This window comes from Salvelinus alpinus, chromosome 31 (genome assembly GCF_045679555.1).
Source record: "Salvelinus alpinus chromosome 31, SLU_Salpinus.1, whole genome shotgun sequence".
Lineage (NCBI taxonomy): Eukaryota > Metazoa > Chordata > Actinopteri > Salmoniformes > Salmonidae > Salvelinus > Salvelinus alpinus.
In genome coordinates, this window is record NC_092116.1 from 5072317 (window position 1) to 5093592 (window position 21276).

Consider the following 21276-nt stretch of genomic DNA (forward strand, 5'->3'; position numbering starts at 1 on the left):
TGATTTTATCATAGTTCTCAAGGACAATAGACAATAGTTCAGATGATACAGTAAAGAAAATGGGGCAGTGCTTTGGTGGCCTGTACAGGGTTATGGCCAGCACTGGTGGGTAACATTTAAACAGTATAGCATGATGCTCAAAAGACCCAAAGTCGCCAAACAAAATGTCCTTACATCTGAAAGCTTTAGTAAAAATAGAGGCTGTCCCCCCACCCTTTTTCCCTTTTCCGATAGAGGATGAAAACTTGTAATCTGGGAGTGTCTTCAATAAGAGCAGCAGTACAGTCTGACGACAGCCAGGTTTCAGCGAGAAACATGCAATCAACTTTGGGCTCAGTAATGAGGTCATTCACGAGAAAGGTTTTACTTGTGATTGCTCTAACATTTAAAAGCGCCATATTCAATAGAGATATAGTCATGGATAAAGAGAGATTGGGAGTGAGAGAGGGGGATAAAACAACAGCATCCGTGATCAAGATGCGAGTTCACAGTTGCAGCCTATTAGAATGAGGTGAATTGTTGCATACGTAACGGAACAGATTTCAGGGCTGCTGACAAGTTTTCCCATCAATCTGTGTCCAAAAGAGCATGCTCTCACAGACGGTCTAAGAAAAATAAGTGCTCAAATTGGTACATTTTAATACATAAGTAAAAAAATGTTACTTCCTCATTTTTTTTATAATGATATATTGCCACCTAGTGGACATATACAATAACGCATATCATACAATGCTCTTATGAATGCTTTTGAGTCCCTTAAAGAGACCATTTAAGACAATATTTTGGCTTTTTAGGCCATCATAATAAAAGGGACATATGTGTCTTTGATGTACAAAGTATAGACTATAGAAAGGTCCAGGAGCACTCAAGTGGATCCCTGTTGATAAGTAGAGAGCACAGACATGTCAAGACACTACTGTCAGACTGCTCTGTTCCCAAAAGAGGGGATTGGTTCAACCATGTCACATGACCAGGGACCAGAGGATATGGTTCAGGAGTCACACCTCATGGAATAGGAGTTGGAGCTCTATGGCTGCGTTTAGACATGCATCCAAATTCTGCTTATTTTTTTTTTAACGAATTTGTCTTTTGACCAATCAGATCAGTTCTGAAAAAGATCTGATGTGAAAATGTCTGATGTGATTGGTCAAAATACTTACATGAGTGGAAAAAATATTAGAATTGGGTTGCCTGTCTAAACTCAGCCTATGAGGGTGGAAATGGTTGGATGTACGGGTGGGTGGAAGGATGAGTGCAGAGCAGATAGGGCAGACAGTCAGACCGACAGAGGGTGGTGCGGACGGCCCAGCGAATCACTGGGGGTGAGCTCCCAGCCATCCAGGACGTACATGTTAGGAGTGTCTGAGAAAAATTGCCAAGGACTCCAACCACCCGAGACATGGAGAACCGCTGCTCTCTATGCTCCCATCAGGCAGACGGTACCGGTGCATCAAGGCTCAGACCAACAGACTCCTGAACAGCTTCAACCCCCTGGCCATAAGACTGTTAAATGGCTAACAACTACTTCTCCCCTCACACCTACGCTGCTGCTAAAATGATTATTGATTCGATTTATTACTACCACTACGCTGCTGTTCATTGATTATTGATTAGCATTACAATTAGTACCTATCTATTTTATCCTGCTACTAGTCACTAATTCTCCATGTATACAGTATATTATCACTAGTATATAACGATAAGTATGTATATGTTCCTGCTTCCACTCACATACCAGCCCTGTTTACATGTAAACTCAGCAAAAAAAAGAAACAGCCCTTTTTCAGGACCCTGTTTTTCAAAGATAATTTGTAAAAATCCAAATAACTTCACAGATCTTCATTGTAAAGGGTTTAAACACCGTTTCCCATGCTTGTTCAATGACCCATAAACAATTAATGAACATGCACCTGTGGAACGGTCATTAAGACACTAACACCTTACAAGACGGTAGGCAATTAAGGTCACAGTTATGAAAACTTAGGACACTAAAGAGGCATTTCGACTGACTCTGGAAAAATACCAAAAGAAAGATGCCCAGGGTCCCTGCTCATCTGCGTGAATGTGCCTTAGGCATGCTGCAAGGAGGCATGACGACTGCAGATGTGGCCATGGCAATAAATTGCAATGTCCGTACTGTGAGCCTAAGGCCTGTTACACCGAGGCCTGTGCCCTTTAGTAGTGGTTTCTTTGTGTAACGATGTATGCTGAGAGTCGGGAAGCAAGTTCAGGGAGTGAGTACATTTAATAAATAAATGAACAAAACAAGAAACACAAACAGCGCACTGACATGAAACAGCAACAATAATGACTTGGGAAGAAACCAAAGGGAGTGACATATAAAGGGCAGTAATCAAGGAGGTGATGGTATGCGCCCTAACGAGCAGCCTGGTGACCTAGAGGCCCGGAGAGGGAGCACACGTGACACTTTGCAGCAATTGAAGGCCTGATTCACGTAGTCTCCTCTGAACAGTTGATGTTGAGATGTGTCTGTTACTTGAACTCTGTGAAGCATTTATTTGGGCTGCAATTTCTGAGGCTGGTAACTCTAATGAACTTGTCCTCTGCAGCAGAGGTAATTCTGGGTCTTCCATTCCTGTGGCGGTCCTCATGAGAGCCAGTTTCATCATAGCGCTTGATGGTTTTTGCGACTGCACTTGAAGAAACTTTCAAAGTTCTTGAAATGTTCCGTATTGACGGACCTTTATGTCTTAAAGTAATGATGGACTGTTGTTGCTCTTTGCTTATTATTGTGCAAAGCTGTCATCAAGGCAAAGGGTGGCTATTTGAAGAATCTCAAATATAACATATATTTAGATTTGTTTAACACTTTTTTGGTTACTACATGATTCCATGTGTTATTTCATAGTTTTGATGTCTTCACTATTATTCTACAATGTAGAAAATAGTAAAAATAAAGAAAAACCCTTGAATGAGTAGGTGTTCTAAAACTTTTGACCGGTAGTGTATATATATTTATATTTATTTATATATCATTATTATTTATATTTTTTTGTTATACTACTTTGATATTGATTACTGTGCATGTGACATTATAAATGTATCTCTCTCCCCCTTATATCTCTCTGCAGGGTGTTTGGTCACATCAGTTACCGGTCAGACTGGGAGCTTGTCAAGGTGGACTTCAGACAGTCATTCCCCAGACAGTGTACCGAGGCCGACTACGACTCCTGGAAACTCACTGACCTGAAGGTACCCAACACACACACATTCCCATGTCATTGTAATTATCCTACACTTTTACAATCAGCTAATGTATACTTTTGGCCCGCAATCAGGGAGAGAAGTGCATCATGGGTCAGGAGAGGAGTTTCAGGAAGAGGAAGGACACCGCATTCTGCATCAAGGGGAAGAGCTACACCTCCGCCCTCACTACCAAGACCTGCCAGTGCTCCGAGAAAGACTTCAACTGGTGAGACACCACAGCAAAGCCAGAACACTCTAATGCAATAGAATTTGATTCCTTTTGTATTCAGGAGATGAATTGAAAATCCAATACAAGCATTTTCAATGAGGATCCTCTTTAATTTACAACACCGTTCTTGATAAGATGATAAGAATGACATTGACCCTACGCTTTTTTGTAGACTCTAGGCGATTGATATTGATCCTATTATGTGAAGCCTGTTGGCGTCTTTGTTGTTGGTGTCTATCGCTCGTTGAGGTCATGAACTGTATTTGCTCTTTGACCTTGCCCTTTGTCTGCACCCTAGATGGAACTTACCCTTAGGCACTGTTCTAGGATATGTTTTCCCCTCTTCCAATCCTAACCTTAACCATTAGTGGGAGAAACACAAAAAATGATCGTAGATCAGTGCCTAGGGGGTAACATTCTCCTCTTCCTCTGTGTGTTTAGTGACTATGGGTTTGAGCGTGCCCAGAGCCTGAAGACCGAGGGAGATAGATGCTTTGCTGACTTCTGGCACGACCCAGACTCGCCACCTGACGACTGCCATCTGGGACACGACTTCGAGTCCAGCACAGGGTGAGGGATAATAGAATGCACAAACACACATATACACACACCCAAACATGCTGCCTCTCACCACTCTCCCATCTCATTAAAAGATGATTCTGTTAGTTCTCCAGTCTCTATGCCTTCCCCAAACTACACCTGACCCATCACAAGTCCCCCTGTTTTCTGACATTGGTACGGTCCTGTGCTGTGTTGCAGGTACAGGAAGGTTGTGTCCAACATGTGTGAGGGGGGAGTGAACAAGCAGCAGAGCGCCAAGCAGCACACCTGTCCTCTGCTGCCTCCCAGAGGCCTCCAGCTGGGTATAAAGGGGCAGATGCTGGCTATGGCGCCTGGTGATGACATCACCTTCATCGTCCACCAGGAACAGGTACGGATTACTTAAATCAAAATTTAGAGCAGTGTAGGGAGTCTCAAAAAACCATGGGGGTGCGGTAGTTGTGTGTGGCTGTTCAGAGTAAATGTGTGCGTTTCTGTGTCTTTGTCTGTGTGATTGTGATAATAGCTAGCTATGAAATAACCCCTGTTTTCCGAATGCAAGTTCAAGACGACTCACATTAGACAGAAGTTATAACCACAACCTACCAAATACACTTGTTGAAATAGAGCAGTGTCAAACTCATTCCATGGAGGGCCTAATGTCTGCAGAGGGGTATACTACCAAAGCAAGCTAGTTCTACTCAGGTTTTTCTAAAGCTCGCCAGCTTCAGGTAGCTTCACATTCCGGCTCAGGCTTCATCCAAACTACAATGGTGAATAGTGCTTGTCCGCCTACCTCTAACTCTAGCAGGCTTGTAACTGCGTTTGCATGTCGCACGAGGGTAGTCAATCGCCGAACTCTTCATTGAGACAATGCTGAAACATCAGTCCATGTGCAAGTCAATGCCATTTCAAAAAAAAATTGTGCTGGAATCAAAATGAAAGAAAAGTTACCTTGGAAATTCATCAGGATGTCGTGTGAAATAGACTTTTAGTGCCATCTTTATTTTATTACTTTGGTGTGGATATATCAATGCACGAGTACCTTTTTTCCCACACCTATTGATAAAATTATTTGATTAAGTCATAAAAAAGTTTTCCTGTGCGTGAGGTTTGAAATGCATTTAACATGACTAAATGTGTAATGTGATAGGTATTACTATTGTTTTACCTCTTAGGGCTAGGCCCCTTTTTTCTCCACTTCCTGTCTGAATGACGTGCCCAAAGTAAACTGCCTGTAGCTCAGGCCCTGAAGCCAGGGTATGCATATAATTGGTACCATTGGAAAAAAAACACGTTCAAGTTTGTAGAAATGTTAAAATAATGTAGGATAATTTAACACAATAGATATGGTAGGAGAAAATCCAAAGAAAAACCAACTGGAATATTTTGGAGAGAGAGACCCTCCTCTTAGAAATGCAAGAGTAAGGTCATATTGAGAATTAGCTCCCTGGGTGCAATTCCTATGGCTTCCACAGGGTGTCATCAGTCTATGTTCAAGGTTTCAGGTTTGTAACTTCAAAAAAGAATACGAAATATCAGTTTTAGCAGAAGGACACAGTCTTGGAAATTCCTGTTTGCGCACGCTATGAAGACATTACGCACCTGCTAAAATTGGTTTCCTATTGAACATACTTCTTTCCGTTAGAAATATTATAGTTTGATTACATTTTAGGGTATCTGAGGAGTAAATAGAAATGTATTTTGACTTGTTGAAACAAAGTTTAGGGGTAGATTTTCGGATTCCTTTCTCTGCATGTTGAATGAGTGGATTACTCATATCGATGGCGCCAACTAAAAATACTTTTAGGGATATAAAGAAGGATTTTATCTAGCAAAACGATACTACATGTTATAGCTGGGACCGTTTGGTTGACAAATCAGAGGAAGATTTTCAAAAAGTAAGTGAATATTTCATCGTTATTTGTGAATGTATGAAACCTGTGCCGGTGGAAAAATATTTTGATGTAGGGTGCCGTCCTCAGACAATTGCATGGCATGTTTGCGCTGTAATAGATACTGTAAATCAGGACAGTGCAATTAGATTAACAAGAATTTAAGCTTTCAGCCGATATAAGACACTTATATGTACATAAATGTTTAAAATCCATAATATTAATAAAATGTTTATGCAGCTGTCTTCCTCAAATGAAGTGGATGATGAAGCAATCTTTTTGCGAGAGGGAGGGAATCTGATTTCATTGGTCCTCAACTCGCAGCTCAGACACTTAATTCAGGTTAACTCTGAGTTGGCCTGTACCGGAGCAGGTTAAATCTGAAGGGTTCGTTGCCATAGAAATGTACCTGGCTAAACGGTGAGGCACTCTCGTGGTACCGGTTATCTCAACTTGAACTCAGAGTTGACCAAAGTTACTTCGCTATTGCCTCGAACTACATTCGTAGTATATAGGGCTGTGGTTTTGGGTTTTTCCTTTCAATTAAGGCCTCGACAACCAGGTGACGGGAGTCCCTTACTAATCAGTGACCTTAATTCATCAATCAAGTCCAGCAAAAACATGCAGACACTCGGCCCACCGTGGAAGGAGTTTGACTTGTAATATAGAGTATTCGTTTATCCCATTTATCAGCCCAATTCAGTGACGTTCTCCTCCTGTACCTCCTCCCTCACCCAGGGTGACACCAGCAACACTAAGTACCAGGTGGACCTGGGTGACGGGGTGAGGGCCATCTACCAGAACCTGACGGTGACAGACGAGCCCATCCAGCACCGCTACGAACAGCTGGGGGTCTACCGTGTCACCGTCAAGGCCGAGAACATGGCCGGACACGACCAGGCCACCATGTACATCCAGGTCACAGCCCCTCTACAGGAAGTTCACCTGGAAGTAGTTCCCATTGCCGGGGTTAACCAGGAAGTCAACCTGACAGCTGTGGTGCTTCCTTCAGAGGCCAACCTGACTGTCTTCTACTGGTGGATAGGAGACAACCTACAGGTAATGTATACTGACCAGAGGAAGCTGGTGGGATGAGCTTAAGGAGGATGGGCTCATTGTAATGACTGGAATGGAACGGAGTCAAACAAATCAAACATATGGAAACCACATGTTTGACTCCGTTCCATCAATCCAATCCAGCCATTACAGTGAGCCCTTCCTCCTATAGCTCCTCCCACCAGCTTCCTCTGACACTGACACACACACAACCCACAGGTAATACACTTTAAATGCAGATTTATGGAAACTAATGTTCAAAAGGTGATCTGAGCCATATGCAACCCACTGTCTTTGTGTGATGCTAACAGTGCTAAAGCTAATGCTGAGAGTTTCTAAATGATTTGGTGAATTGATGAATGAATACATTCACTGTGTGTCTCCATGTAGCCCAAGCTGTCCCTGGAGAATAGTCTGATAACGCGGTTCCCTGAGGAAGGAGAGGTGTCTGTCACTGTCCAGGCCTCTAATGGACGCTCCATGGTGCAGGACACCAAGACAGTCCGCATCTACGGTAAGAGAGAGGGGGCATGAATACTTATATATGACGTTATTTGTGTGCTGTACATCAACTATTTCTGATGTTATCGTATGAGGCAATAGTTTTATTATAGATGATATAGCTATAGTTGTTTGGTTGTGTCCCTGGTGTTTTCCATGACCTCATGCGTTGCTGTTGTGTAACTGTGTCCCTGGTGTTCTCCATGACCTCATGCGTTGCTGTTGTGTAACTCTGTCCCTGGTGTTCTACATGACCTCATGCGTTGCTGTTGTGTAACTGTGTCCCTGGTGTTCTCCATGACCTCATGTGTTGCTATTGTGTAACTGTGTCACGGATAATGATGTCATCTTAACAAATCTAGATGAGTTTAATTTATTCATGAGAGAATGCTAACTGAGCAGAACTGTGCTGTAATATCTTACCCCTAGAGAACTGATGATACAGAATAAACATACTGCAGAATGTAGGATTGTGAGAAACTGTTGACTTATTCTAAATCATCTTAATGATAGAAATGGATAGGGTATAATTAAAATTGAGATTTTTGTTCACCTGAATGCCGTAACCCAAAATGCTGCCAACTTCCCGTGTGTTCTGTCCAATCCCAGACCTTTTCCAGGTCATCCCTCTGGCCTTCAGCAGTAACCTGGACCTCCTCAACCCCAACATCCCAGAGTGGAGGGAGGACGTGGGTCAGGTGGTCACCAGGATTCTGGCCAAAGTGGGTCTACTGTACTCACCCCATACATGACCTGATGCTATAACATAACAGGACCAGTCTATTCCTTAGGATACATAATGATAGCATCTGCATTGGCCTCAATATGTTTGGTTAAATTATGATATAGACATGACAGGCACGTTCAGTATAGTTATGAAACGGGAGAAAACATTTGGCGATGGAGGGACTACCTGAATTTTTTAAATGCTCATGTCGTAGAAACATGGTCGTAAAAATATGGGATACATGTCCCATAAGTTGAAGATGTCGTTTCGGACCATGACCTTTGACCCCCAGATCACAGGTATCCCCCAGGAGTCCCTGGTAACCATGGTGAAGCCGGGCCTGCCCACCACAGCCGAGCTGTACATTCTCCCACCAGAGAGCAAGCCTGCTAAGAGGAGTGTATTTGTGGATAAGGTACACCATCAAACACACACACTACCTAACTAATTGGCATTGTTGGACTCATTCATATTGGTAGAAATTGAATTGTGTGAATTTTATGGTTGTGTTTCATATTTTTTTCCACAGCGTATTCCTGCCATTAAGCAGGCCTTCAATGAGAACAACGTTAGCTTCATCGTACGAGGAGGTCTACAGGTGTTGGTGACCTTAGCTGACCCTAACGCAGGTAACCATTCCCATTACTGTAATCATGTCCTTGTGATGTTGTAAATAGGATTTTATAATAGATATGTTCTCCAATAATTATTTGGTGTAATGTTGACTTTGAATCGATAATTTAGTTTTTATCAATCTATTTCCAAGGACTAGTAGCTAATGACTCGTCCACGAGAGCGACGGAGATCGGTGCGTTAGTCGCCCCACACAATCTTTTATTAGCTTTTCTTCCTGCTTTCTCAAAAGGAGTCTATTTCCTTTTGATCTCCTCAAATCTGATTGGGCTTCTGTTTTTGTTACCTTCTCTCTGCTCTGCTTTCAGTGTTAATTCCCTCATTTCTTACCTACTAAATTGCTAAACTGTTAGATACACTACATGACCAAAAGTATGTGGACACCTGCTCATCTCATTCCAAAATCATGGGCTTTAATATGGAGTTGGTCCCCCCTTTGTTGCTATAACAGTCTCCACTCTTATGGGAAGGCTTTCTACTCCACTGACCAACAATACAAACGCAACATGTAAAGTGTTGGTCCCATGTTTCATGAACTGAAATAAAAGATCCCGGAAATTTTTCATAAGTACATAAATCTTATTTCTCTCAAATTCTGTGCACAAATTTGTTTACCTCCCTGTTAGTGAGCATTTCTCCTTTGTCATCCACCTGACAGGTGTGGCATATCAGGAAGTTGATGATCATTACACAGGTGCACCTTGTGCTGGGGGACAATAAAAGCCCACTCTAAAATATGCAGTTTTGTCACACAACACAATGCCACAAATGTCTCAAATGTTGAGGGAGTGTGCAATTGGCATGCAGACTGCAGGAATGTCCACCAGAGCTGTTGCCAGATAATTGAATGCTCATTTCTCTACCATAAGCCGCCTCCAACGTCATTTTAGAGAATTTGGCAGTACGTCAACCGGCCTCACAACTGCAGACCGCGTGTGTGGCATCGTATGGGCGAGCGGTTTGCTGATGCCAACGTTGTGAACAGAGTGCCCCGTGATGGCGGTGGGGTTATGGTATGGACATGCATAAGCTACTCACAACGAACACAATTGCATTTTATCAATGGCACTTTGAATGCACAGAGATACCGTGACGAGATCCTGAGACCAATTGTTATCAAGGCTCAGGCTAAGACCCAGATGCAGACACAGGAGGCGGATAGCACGAGTCTCAGTGTTCATTATAGAACAAGGGTCAGGCAAAAAGTAAGTTAAGGCAGGCCAAGAGTCATAATCTAAATCAGAGTCAGGCAGGTACAGGAAGGCAGGCAGCATCAAGGTCAGGACAGGCAGAAAGGTCAGAAATGGGAAGACTAAGAAAAACAAAAACTAGAGCACAGGAAACACGGGAACACGCTGTTAGGACTTGACGGGACAAGACGAACTGGCAACAGACAAACAGAATAAGCAGGTCTAAATACACGAGATAATGAGGGGAGATCGGAGAGCACCAGCCGTTCCGGACGACTGTGTGATCACGCTCTCGGTAGCCGATGTCAGCAAGACGTTATCGTGGAAATTCTTACACAGGGACACTCAAAGTCAATCTTGAATTAATCATTGTTTATTTGTCGGCGCGCTGGAGAGGTTCCAACAGACCTAATGCACCATAGTGAATGTCTGTCAGAAGCTCCGTCTGGGCAGTCCCAGCAGTTGTCTTTATATATGGCTATACACAGACAAGGTACTGTATATTTGCATGATTTAGCATAATTAATTCATCATTACAGTTTTGTTTCATTCATGTGACTGACCAATACTGGCTCATAACATGTGACGGACCAATACCTCATGAGGCGTCTTCGCTCCAAGCTGAGACCTTGAAACTGAGATATCTTTAGTTCGTTCTCAAAAGAAGGTCTGGGCATACTGCCAAATTGCAGCTACTCGGGGTTCTCTATGGTCAGGGCGTGACAACAGGGAGGAAAAAAACAGACACTTCTTAATTTCCAACCCTTCATTCTGGGTTGTACAATCCACTTAGTATGGTAATACTATAATCATATTAAAGGTTATACTTTATTAATGGAAGTTATTACTGGCACTTAGATTGGGGGTGAAAACCAGAAGACAGGCTGGCCGACGGCCCAATGAGGGTGAAGAACACCTTCCAGAACTGGGACAAGAACTGAGGACCACGTTCGGAGACCATGTCAACCGGAAGTCCATGGATCCGGAAGACGTGCTGCTCCATGATCTGAGCTTGATCCTTGGCTGAGGGTAACTTAGGAAGGGGAATGAAATGGGCGCCTTTAGAACACGATCCAGACAGTGGTGGATAGGTTGTGTTGCTATCTGACAGAGGAAGACCAGGAACAAAGTTCATGGATATATGGGACCAGGGCGGTGAGGAACAGGGAGTCGTTGAAGGCCAGCCTGAGCTTGCACACACAGAGCAGGCGGCGACGGATGAGGAGACATCAGGAACCATGGAAGGCCACCAAAAGTGTCGTTGGATGAAAGCCAGGGTCTGACTGGAACCTGGATGGCAGGTCAGTCTTGAGGAATGTGCCCATTCCAGGAACGGGGAACGGGCAGAGTCCGGGACAAACATCCAGTTAGCCGGACAGTTGGGAACGTTGAGCCTTAAGGACCAGGCTCTCAAAACCCCTTGACGAGGGCAGCCACTAGACAGGAAGTAGGGAGGATGGTCTCAGGGTCAGACTGAGTAGCAGCGGGGGCTATACAAATCTGAGAGTGTGTCAGGCTTCACATTCTTGGACCCCGGGCGGTAGGAGAGAGTGAAATTGAAACGGGTGAATAACAGGGCCCAACGAGCCTGCCTAGAGTTGAGGCGCTTGGCAGTGCGAAGATATTCCAGGTTCTTATGGTCAGTCCACACTAAGAATGGGTGTTCCGCCCCCTCTGACCAGTGTCTCCACTCCTCCAACGCCATCTTGACGGTGATTAGTTCTCGATTTCCCACATCATAGTTCCTCTCAACATGGGTAAGATGATAAGAGAGAAAAGCGCAGGGGTGCAGCTTTTGGTCCTGGGCAGAACGCTGGGTCAGGACGGCCCCCACTCCGACATCCAAGGCATCGATGGGACGGTTCCGAATGGATTAACTTCTTTCGGCTCATCGGGACGCTAGCGTCCCACCTCGACAACATCCGGTGAAATTGCAGAGAGCCAAATTCAAATTACAAAAATAGTAATAATAAACATTCATGAAAATACAAGTGTTATACATCGGTTAAAAGATTAACTTCTTGTTAATCCAGCCGCTTTGTCAGATTTCAAAAAGGCTTTACGGCGAAAGCATGCCAAGCGATTATCTGAGGACAGCGCCCCGCTTACAAAAGCGTCACGAAAGTCAGAAATAGCGATAAAATAAATCACTTACCTTAGAAGATCTTCCTCTGTTGGCAATCCAAAGGGTCCCAGCTACACAATAAATGGACGTTTTGTTCGATAAAGTCCCTCTTTATATCCCAAAAACTCAGTTTTGTTGGCGCTTTTTGTTCAGTAATCTACTGGCTCAAAGGCAGTCAAAACATGCAGACGAATACATCCTAATTGTACCAGTAGTGTTCGCCGAAACATGTCAAACGATGTTTATAATTAATCGTCAGGCTGTCAATTATCTAAATATTCGATAACATTTCAACCGGACAATAGCGTATTCAAAAGAAAGGAAAAAGAACGAAAAGCGTGCACACAGTCACGCGTGCAAACCAGTACTGCATAGTACTGAATATTCCATATTCCGTCGTTTAAAAAGAAAACAAGCCTGAAACCATGTCTAAAGACTGTTGACATCTAGTGGAAGGCATAGGAACTGCAATCTGGGCACTAAACCCCTATATAGTCAATAGGCTTTCAATGGAAAACCACTCACATCAAAAAAATTGAATTTCCAGGCTGGATTTTCCTTGGGGTTTCGCCTGCCATATCAGTTCTGTTATACACAGACATTATTTTTAACAGTTTTACTTCAGAGTGTTTTCTATCCAATGCTTCCAATTATATGCATATCCTAGCTTCTGGGCCTGAGTAACAGGCAGATTACTTTGGGCACGTCAGTCATCCGAAATTCCAAATACTGCCCCCTAGCCAAAAAGGTTAAAGGCTGTCTTTCACTTGTCTCCTTCCCGTATCCAGATGGTAGGCATTCCGAAGGTACAACTTAGAGAAGATGGTCGCTCCCTTAAGAGGTTCGAAAGCCGAGGAGATGAGTGGTAGAGGGTAACGTTTTTTAACCGGTAGTCGATACACAGGCGCAGGGTTTTGTCCTTCTCCACAAAGAAGAACCCTGCGCTGGCGGGAGAGGCAGATGGACGAACATTCCCTGCAGCGAGAGAGTTCTCAATATACTCCTCCATAGCCTTGGTTTCCGGACACGACAGGGAGTAAGCCGCTCCCGAGGTGGTATAGTGCCCGGGAGAAGGTCAATGGCGCAGTCGTAGGGTCGATGCGGAGGGAGAGACGTAGTGCTGGCCTTGTTGAAGACCTCTTGGAGGTCCAGGTACTCCGCGGGAATGGCAGAGAGATCTGAGGCTTCTCCCAAGCCTGCAGGAAGATGTCCCGGGGCAGGCTGTGCTGACTTAAGACACTGCACATGGCAGATCGGGGTCCAACCCACGATAGAACCAGCAGCCCAGTCAATCATGGGATGCTGCTTCTGGAACCATGAATACCCCAAAACCACGGGTACATGGGGAAATTCTATGAGCAGGAACTACATACACTCACTGTGATTTCCTGATACTTGTAGGTTGATAGGAAACGTATTACCAATAGAGAGCCCATCCAGCACTCTGACGTACATGGGAATGGAGAGGGGTTGAGTGGAGATTCCCAGTTCCGACACCAAGATAGCGTCGATAAAGCTCTCGTCAGCCATAGAGTCAATGAGCACCCGAAAAGATTTGGCCTGGTCAACCCACAACAGAGTGGCATGGAAAGGGATACGAGTAATGGGAGATTGGAAAATCCCTGTACGGCTCATCAGAGTACCCATACCTACTGGGGAGCCTGGTCTTTTTAATGGACAGGTGGAAATATAATGTCCTGTAGTCCCTCAATACAGACAAATCCTGGTGCTAAACCTGAGTAAATGTTCATCCGGAGAAAATGTAGCCCTTCCCAGTAGCTTGGTCTCTGGAGGAGGTGAGTCAACCGCCCTCAGTGATTCGGGCACTCGGGGACGTCGGGAAGGTGTACGTCGGGAACTTCTGGGATTCCGCGGAGGCGAGGTGTGAGCAGTGGATGAGCGAGTGTGACCGGGAACAAATCTCCTCTCCCTCCTACATTCCTGTAGCCGCCCATTGATCCGTAAGGTCAAGGCGATGAGGGAGTCGAGGTCCATGGGAAGCTCCCGGGCTGCGAGCTCGCTCTAACCTCCTCCGATAATACGTGAAGCAATGTGTCGAAAAGGGCTTCCGGGCACTCTCAGCTACCAACGTGTGAAAATCCACCACACTACGGGAGTCTTGACGTAGTTGGAGCAGCTTATGAGCAGCCTCTCTCCCGGACAACGGAAAATCAAACACTTTTCGTACCTCCGCCACAAACTCCTCAAGACTGAGGCAAACGGTGGACTGTTGCTCCCACACCGCCGTAGCCCAGGCAAGTGCCCTCCCGGACATCAGCGTTATGAGGTATGCTATCTTCGAGTGGTCCGAGGGGAAAGAAGAAGGCTGCAGCTCGAATATGAGGGAGCACTGGGAGAGAAAAGCCCGGCAGGTTCCAGAATCTCCAGGGTAGCACTCCGGAGGAGGTAAGCGAGGTTCTCGGGACACCGGGGTAGGCTGGGAAGAAGCGTCGCTGCTGGCGGGGTTGCTGAGAGTCTGGGGAATTACTGTTGTGGCTTGCTGCCTAGTAGGGAATCTGCGGAATATATTGAATGCATGGTCATGGCGTTCTGCCAGGGTATGGAGTCCCTCCATAAGGCTTTGCAGTAACTCCTTGTGTCTTCCAATGGTGGCTCCTTGGGAGGAGACAAAGAGTTGTAATCCAAATCAGAGTCAGGCAGGTACAGGACGGCAGGCAGGATCAAGGTCAGGACAGGCAGCAAGGTCAGAACTGGGAAGACGGAAACACAGGAACACAGGACTTGACAGGACAAGACAAACTAGCAAAAGACAAAAGACAATACGCCGGTATAAATAAGCAGGGGATAATGAGGGGAGATGGGAGACACCTGGTTGGGGGTGGAGACAAGCACAAAGACAGGTGAAACAGATCAGGGTGTGACAATTGTCGTGCCATTCGTCCGCCGCCATCACCTCATGTTTCAGCATGATAATGCATGATAATGCACAAGGATCTGTACACAATTCCTGGAAGCTGAAAATTTCCTAAATGTTCCACGGCCTGCATACTCACTTTATATTTTTCTTCAGTATAGACGTTGGAACATTGCTGTGTGGACTTGCTTCCATTCAGCCACAAGAGCATTAGTGAGGTCGGGCACTGATGTTAAGCAATTAGGCCTGGTTCATAGTCGGCGTTCCAATTCATCCCAAAGGTGTTCGATAGGGTTGAGGTCAGGGCTCTGTGCAGGCCAGTCAAGATGTTCCACACCGATGTCGACAAACCATTTCTGTATGTACCTTGTTTTGTGAATGGGGGCATTGTCATGCTGTAACAAGGAAAGGGCCTTCCCCAAACTGTTGCCACAAAGTTGGAAGCACAGAATCATATAGAACGTCATTGTATGCTGTAGCGTTAAGATTTCCCTTCACTGGAAGTAAGGGGCCATGTCCAAACCATGAAAACAGCCCCAGACCATTATTCCTCCTCCACCAAACTTTACAGTTGGCACTATGCATTCGGGCAGGTAGCGTTCTCCTGGAATCCGCCAAACCCAGATTCGTCCGTTGGACTGCCAGATGGTAAAGCGTGATTCATCATTCCAGAGAATGCGTTTCCACTGTTCCAGAGTCCAATGGCTGCTTGGCCATGGAAACCCATTTCATGAAGCAGGGCAGAAATTTGACGAACTGACTTGTTGGAAAGGTAGCATCCTATGACGGTGTCATGTTGAAAGTCACTGAGCTCTTCAGTAAGTCCTTTCTACTGCCAATGTTTGCATATGGAGGTTGCGTGGCTTTTATACACCTGTCAGCAACAGGTGTGGCTGAAATAGCCGAATCCACTAATTTGAAGGGGTGTCCACATACTTTTGTATATATCGTGTATTTTCGCAATATCTGCATAGGTAAACAATATGTCCGAATTATGTCTAATCTATTCCATTTGCTTTTAAACTTACTCTATATTTTCTTGCACAGTTTGCGTGTGTGTGTGTGTGTTAAACACTGTGTGTGGTGTTTATGGAAGCGGCGTGGAATGGACTGTTTGCAGTGAGATGTGTATATATTCTGTTGGGTTTATTGTGACGTGCCAGCTATACTCTTGTTTCAGTGTCTTAGTTGGCCACATCCATAGCAGGTGTGTGTGTGTACTGTTTATTTCCCATCTGATGTGTGTTGTCTATCCTTGTGTGCAGTGTGTGTATGTGCCATATCATAATGTGTGTGTATTGTTCCCCCTGCAGGTTCTCAGGGTGGAGTGGCAGGACCAGGTGTCTGGGCTCTGGTTGTCATCTTCCTCATCAGCGTCATCGCTACTGGATCCTTCATCCTCTACAAGTTCAAGAGGTGGGTATGATAGACTTCACATATATCCGATATTCACTGGGCACTAGACACACATAGTTAAGATTCTGCAGTGTACAAATGATTTGTAATTATGTTCCCGCCCCCCTGATCATCCGCTCAAGAAAAATCGCCCCCCCCCCCTCCCCCCCGGCTGAATCTAGTTCATGATCCCTGGCCTAGAGCATGTGTTCAGGAAAAACTCCTGGAGCTAAAACAATAATGTCCGTTGGTATACGCTTTTACCTATCGTGACGTAGTCAATATACTGCATGTTGCCCATGTGGGAATCAAACCCTCAATGCTGGTGTTGCATGGACCATGCTCCAACCATCAGAATCAGCCATCCTCTGAAGCATTGCATGACCACAGATGAAAACACAACTGCACGTATGAAGATACAGTAGGTGAATACATTACTGAATCAATATAGATATACTAGAATACATAAATGCACGTACTCGATGAATCTAGAATGTAGATGAATGAAATATGTTGCGCATGACTTGTCGTCTTTTCACGAGTCACACCAATGGCACTTCCTTTGCATCCTACGCACAAAGTCCTCAACCTGTCACTCATTAACATGAACTACAACCACAGCCTCTCATCAAAACTACAAATCCCACAGTCCTTGGCTTAGGACTGAGGATGCCTATCCTCCACTATTTTTCAGAAAGCTGCCTGGCCGGAATGTGTACGCCCAGATGCACAATGAGAAGGAGCAGGAGATGACCAGCCCTGTCAATCACAGCGAGGACACGCAGCACATCATCCAGGGGGAGGAGTTTATCGACGACGATCTGGACTCGCAGACTCTAGGTAACGCAGGAGGTAGCCCCGCCTTCCGTTCCCTTATAAGGACTAATCCCTACTACTAACAGAACAGCCTGCCACTACTCACAAGCCCATGCAGCTAACGCAAGGTATTAGTTATTTGCAAAAGTATAATTTTTTTTTAAAATCTAATGCTACTAACTCCAGAACAATATTGTGAATTAAAGGTTAATTTAGGCATTGTAATACTTATATAAATTGGAAATATTAATAAAATAGTTACTTTTTAAAAGATGACCCTTGAAACGATCAAGGATATTGTGCTTTAATGTTGCAAGATAAAGAAGCATGTGGGATTTTCCCTTTTAAAACCAACTGACCCTCTGCACGAGTCTCACCCACTTATTCTCTCTCCTTGTTGCTAGGTAACCACTCGGGCGTGGTGCTGAGCATCAACTCCAGAGAGCTGCACAGCTACCTGACCAGCTGATGGCTGAACACGGACACACTAACCAGCTAGCCATGCTAAAGAGCTAGCCATGCTAACGAGCACAGGGAACTCTACTCTGCCTTCCTTCTCTGTCTCTCTGTCTGACCAACCAATCCACCACTCCCCTTACAGAGGAAGAGAAACCACCATAGTACTACAGTCTAGCAGTACTCTCTCTCTCCTCTTCCTCTCCATGGGCCCTCGCTCCCTTGTTACGGCTCTCGCTCTTCCCACTGGAACAGAGGGACACTTACTGTATCCTCCGTTCTGCTTCTCCCTCAATCCCTCTATCCCTCCCTCCACTGCGTTACTGTAACATCAGGGGTGTGGGCCAACTCTGCTTTTTACCCAGTGTTCTTTGCACCCAGTGTCCTTTGCACCCTGTGTCGTGTTTGCTCGGTGTGTTCTCATTGGTTAAACCCCGCAGAGACTGATTGGACGCCACCCAGTGAGGATGGACAGTTCCGGTGACATCACAGAGAGGACGCCCCACCCACTGGCCTGCAATTTAAAACGCTCTGTACTGTAAGACCCATCTTTTCACTGACTGTTTTTACACACTAGGTAGTTCCCAGATATCATAGTACACTAGTAGAAGAAGGATAGCGGGGTACACAATATGACCAAAACAGAGCCATGCAATGACCAGGCCATAGCCGTGAAAAGTACTCTCACACACAGTTTGGGTACTGTGGTTTAGTAGTGGAGAAAAGAGCGGTAAATATGTTAATAGCTTTGTTACAACTCTGGGGGATCCTACAAAATGAAGAGAAGGTTTTTAGGATAATCTTTTATTTTTTATTTTTTTTTAACTATCCCATAATTTATAATTGACGCCATCTCTGTTTTTCTCTCTCACTTAAATGCAATAATACTCTTTCTCAGGAAAGAATTAGATGAAATGCCCCCTTTAAATCTGCAGGGTTGTTATATGAAGGATAGGGTGTTGAAAGGGAGCAGTCTGCACCAATAATGTACATAAACCCTGGATTGCTGGTGCAATGTATTGGCCATTGAGAGGCTTTGACGCCACCGGTCGGCCATATTGGCACTCCCCCAGTAGGAGCAGTCCTCCATAGGAATTAATGCAATTCTACAGTATCTCAATTAAATGTTTCAAGGACAAAATTACATGTATTTAAGTATTTTTTTTGTTGTAGAGGGGAAAGTAACATTTAGTAACAAAAAAAGATATATACTTTAAAGGAAATGTTTATATATTTATATATATTTGAATGTTTAGCTCACATAATATAATTTAAAAGTATGCTTTAAGGTGTCTGGAATAGAATACGTCTGGCAAAAACTAATGTAGACATTAATAAATGGATTTCTATAGCTTCCAAAATATTTTTGACACCGGTGGGGGAGTGCCAAGATGGAGGCACAGTGGCGTCAACACAGCGCCCCCGAAATAGTCATCTAGTGTATATATAAATCATTGGTCTGAACTGAGGCAGGGTTGCGTTCGTGAAAAGAATGCAATTACCCAAATAGACACTAGGGGGTGGTGTTGCACTGTTTATAAATCCCAGATACAGGTATTAAAGAGTCGAGCTAACGTGAAGCATGTGGGAAAATCCTCATTCATTCACCATTATTTACATACAATCCCTTGTTTAAACGGTCTTCTTTCATCATACAGCAATGTATAACATGCTCTCTAATAATGAAATATTTGTATTTTTTATGTTTTACGGTACTTGATCACTAGGTGAGGTTAAAGGAGTGAGTATGGTGTTTGATATTTTAGCAAAACTACAGCATGTCACGTCCCTGGTTAAAAAAAAAGTCATTGTTTGTCCCACCGTGCCTAAAAAGACGCAGACTCCTCTGCTCTATGACATTTCCTGTGCATTTCCTCCATTTATTTATTTACTAATAACAATTTGACCGCGCCACCAAGATACCCCCGGGTCAGAGGTCAACGTGAGTTCATTTCCCCAGAGACTAAGGTCGTCGTCATGGAGATAAAGGTGTGGCTGTCATTATATGAGCCTATATTAGGCAGTTAGCAGTGGTATGGTGGTAGGTCTCCTATATAATTTGGTTTGTGTACATAGATGTTTATATGAAAAACCTCCCACTGTATATAGTCACTTGAGTGTGAGTATTTTACACTAATATGAAAACACACACACGCAAGTCGTCTTTTGGATGCCCCCTTCACTGAATCCCCGATCACAGTAAAATGACACAGGGAGCTTTCTCATTACCATTGCTTGCTTCTCATGTATCAGCATTATTTCTGTGTATAGCAAAGTTTCATAGACTTTTATAGGTAGGCTACTTTCTGTTGTATCCATTGTTTAACTGGAAAGGATATCTCATGATCAAATCGACACCCTTCACTTCTGCACTCATGCTATTGTATCTACGGAGACGTTGCATTTTGCATACATTTGTTTAATTCCTGTAAAAACGTTAAGTCAACCTTAGTGAGTAGCTTTCCTTCACATTGCAAATTTCCCCAAGACGTTTCATTTACACTAACGATGTAGTCTTGAGGAGTGCAGTCTAGAGAGACGTGTACCATCTTGCCATATGATGGAGTTGTCTTGATTGAGGCAGAGCACACGTCTTAGTGACAAACGCTGAGAGTCAACCTCAAGCTCCTCAGTGAGTCAGTTACATTCATGATAATGTAGGCCTATCTGATACGGACAGTACACCACACTGGATTATTCTATTCGGTTCTCTGTTCTTCATCTTTTGTACATATATATGCTCATATTTGGCTTGTTCTTAGTTTTCTAGTGACGTCGTCTGTTATTATTCCCCCCCCCCCCCTTTGCGGGGATCAAGAGAATCCAACATATTTCTGAAGGAGATTCACTGTTGTTGACACAAACTATGTGAAATTGACCGCAGTTGTATTCATATTTTTGGGTTGGTTTGATTTTTTTGGGTCAATTAAAAATGTGCTGAAGTCCTCAACAGAAAGTGTATCGCACTTCAGCTGCATTCTGGAATAAATCACTCCCCTAACTGTACTTGTTTATTGTCGTCATTTGATCTGTTCAATAAAGATTTGACTTCAAATTCTTGATGATTAGTTGACTCAGCTATGCTAGCTCTGGAATGGAGAAAGTACATGGAATGGCTGTGGGTTTGAGAAAGAGGAGAGGTTTGAGAAATTCGGTTTTAATTAAACCTAATCCAACTTGCAGTAAATATCCACTTAGTCATGACACACATGGAAATTAAACTAACAATCCTGCTGTTCCCAATATCTTGCGCATTCCCGACGGATCGATTGGAATGTTCAAATCAAACTTTACTGAAGGGGTTTCATCAAGTGAATGACAAACACGTCATCACCAACGAGCAGATTTGATGGGTTAATGGGGTTGAGCCACATCTCTTGTACTTCAATGAGCCTTTGCAGACCTGTCGATGTGAAGCACGCGAAGACAAGCATTTCAAGTATGAAGGAGTTGGTGGCACAGGGTTGTGGGTTAGAACCAAGGTATTGCACTTGGATGTCATGGCAGTTGGTGGAATGTGACCAACTGATGATTGGTTAAAAGCTTGAACCTACAACCCTGTGCTTACTGGGGAGAAAACTTCAAGGTAAGAACTTTACACCAGACTCCTTCACTTCTCATTGTATTTATT

The 21276-nt window shown here is 44.2% G+C and overlaps 1 protein-coding gene across 6 annotated transcripts in view; it reads left to right on the top strand.

Moving 5' to 3' along the window:
- LOC139561876 (VPS10 domain-containing receptor SorCS2-like) overlaps positions 1 to 20651 on the top strand; it is a 336538-nt gene extending 315887 nt beyond the window's left edge. Inside the window, exons 15-27 of one of the 6 annotated variants that reach the window (XM_071379250.1) lie at positions 3093 to 3213; positions 3300 to 3433; positions 3878 to 4006; positions 4196 to 4367; positions 6610 to 6930; positions 7318 to 7441; positions 8038 to 8150; positions 8448 to 8570; positions 8685 to 8784; positions 8922 to 8963; positions 16292 to 16394; positions 17023 to 17317; positions 17594 to 20651. In XM_071379250.1, coding sequence (XP_071235351.1) covers positions 3093 to 3213; positions 3300 to 3433; positions 3878 to 4006; positions 4196 to 4367; positions 6610 to 6930; positions 7318 to 7441; positions 8038 to 8150; positions 8448 to 8570; positions 8685 to 8784; positions 8922 to 8963; positions 16292 to 16394; positions 17023 to 17272 — 1732 coding nt within the window. In that variant the 3' untranslated portion in view covers positions 17273 to 17317; positions 17594 to 20651. The remainder of the gene's footprint in view (positions 1 to 3092; positions 3214 to 3299; positions 3434 to 3877; positions 4007 to 4195; positions 4368 to 6609; positions 6931 to 7317; positions 7442 to 8037; positions 8151 to 8447; positions 8571 to 8684; positions 8785 to 8921; positions 8964 to 16291; positions 16395 to 17022; positions 17318 to 17593) is intronic. The other 5 variants (XM_071379248.1, XM_071379249.1, XM_071379253.1 and 2 more) reach the window with 5 other exon arrangements.
- Positions 20652 to 21276: the final 625 nt, after the last annotated feature.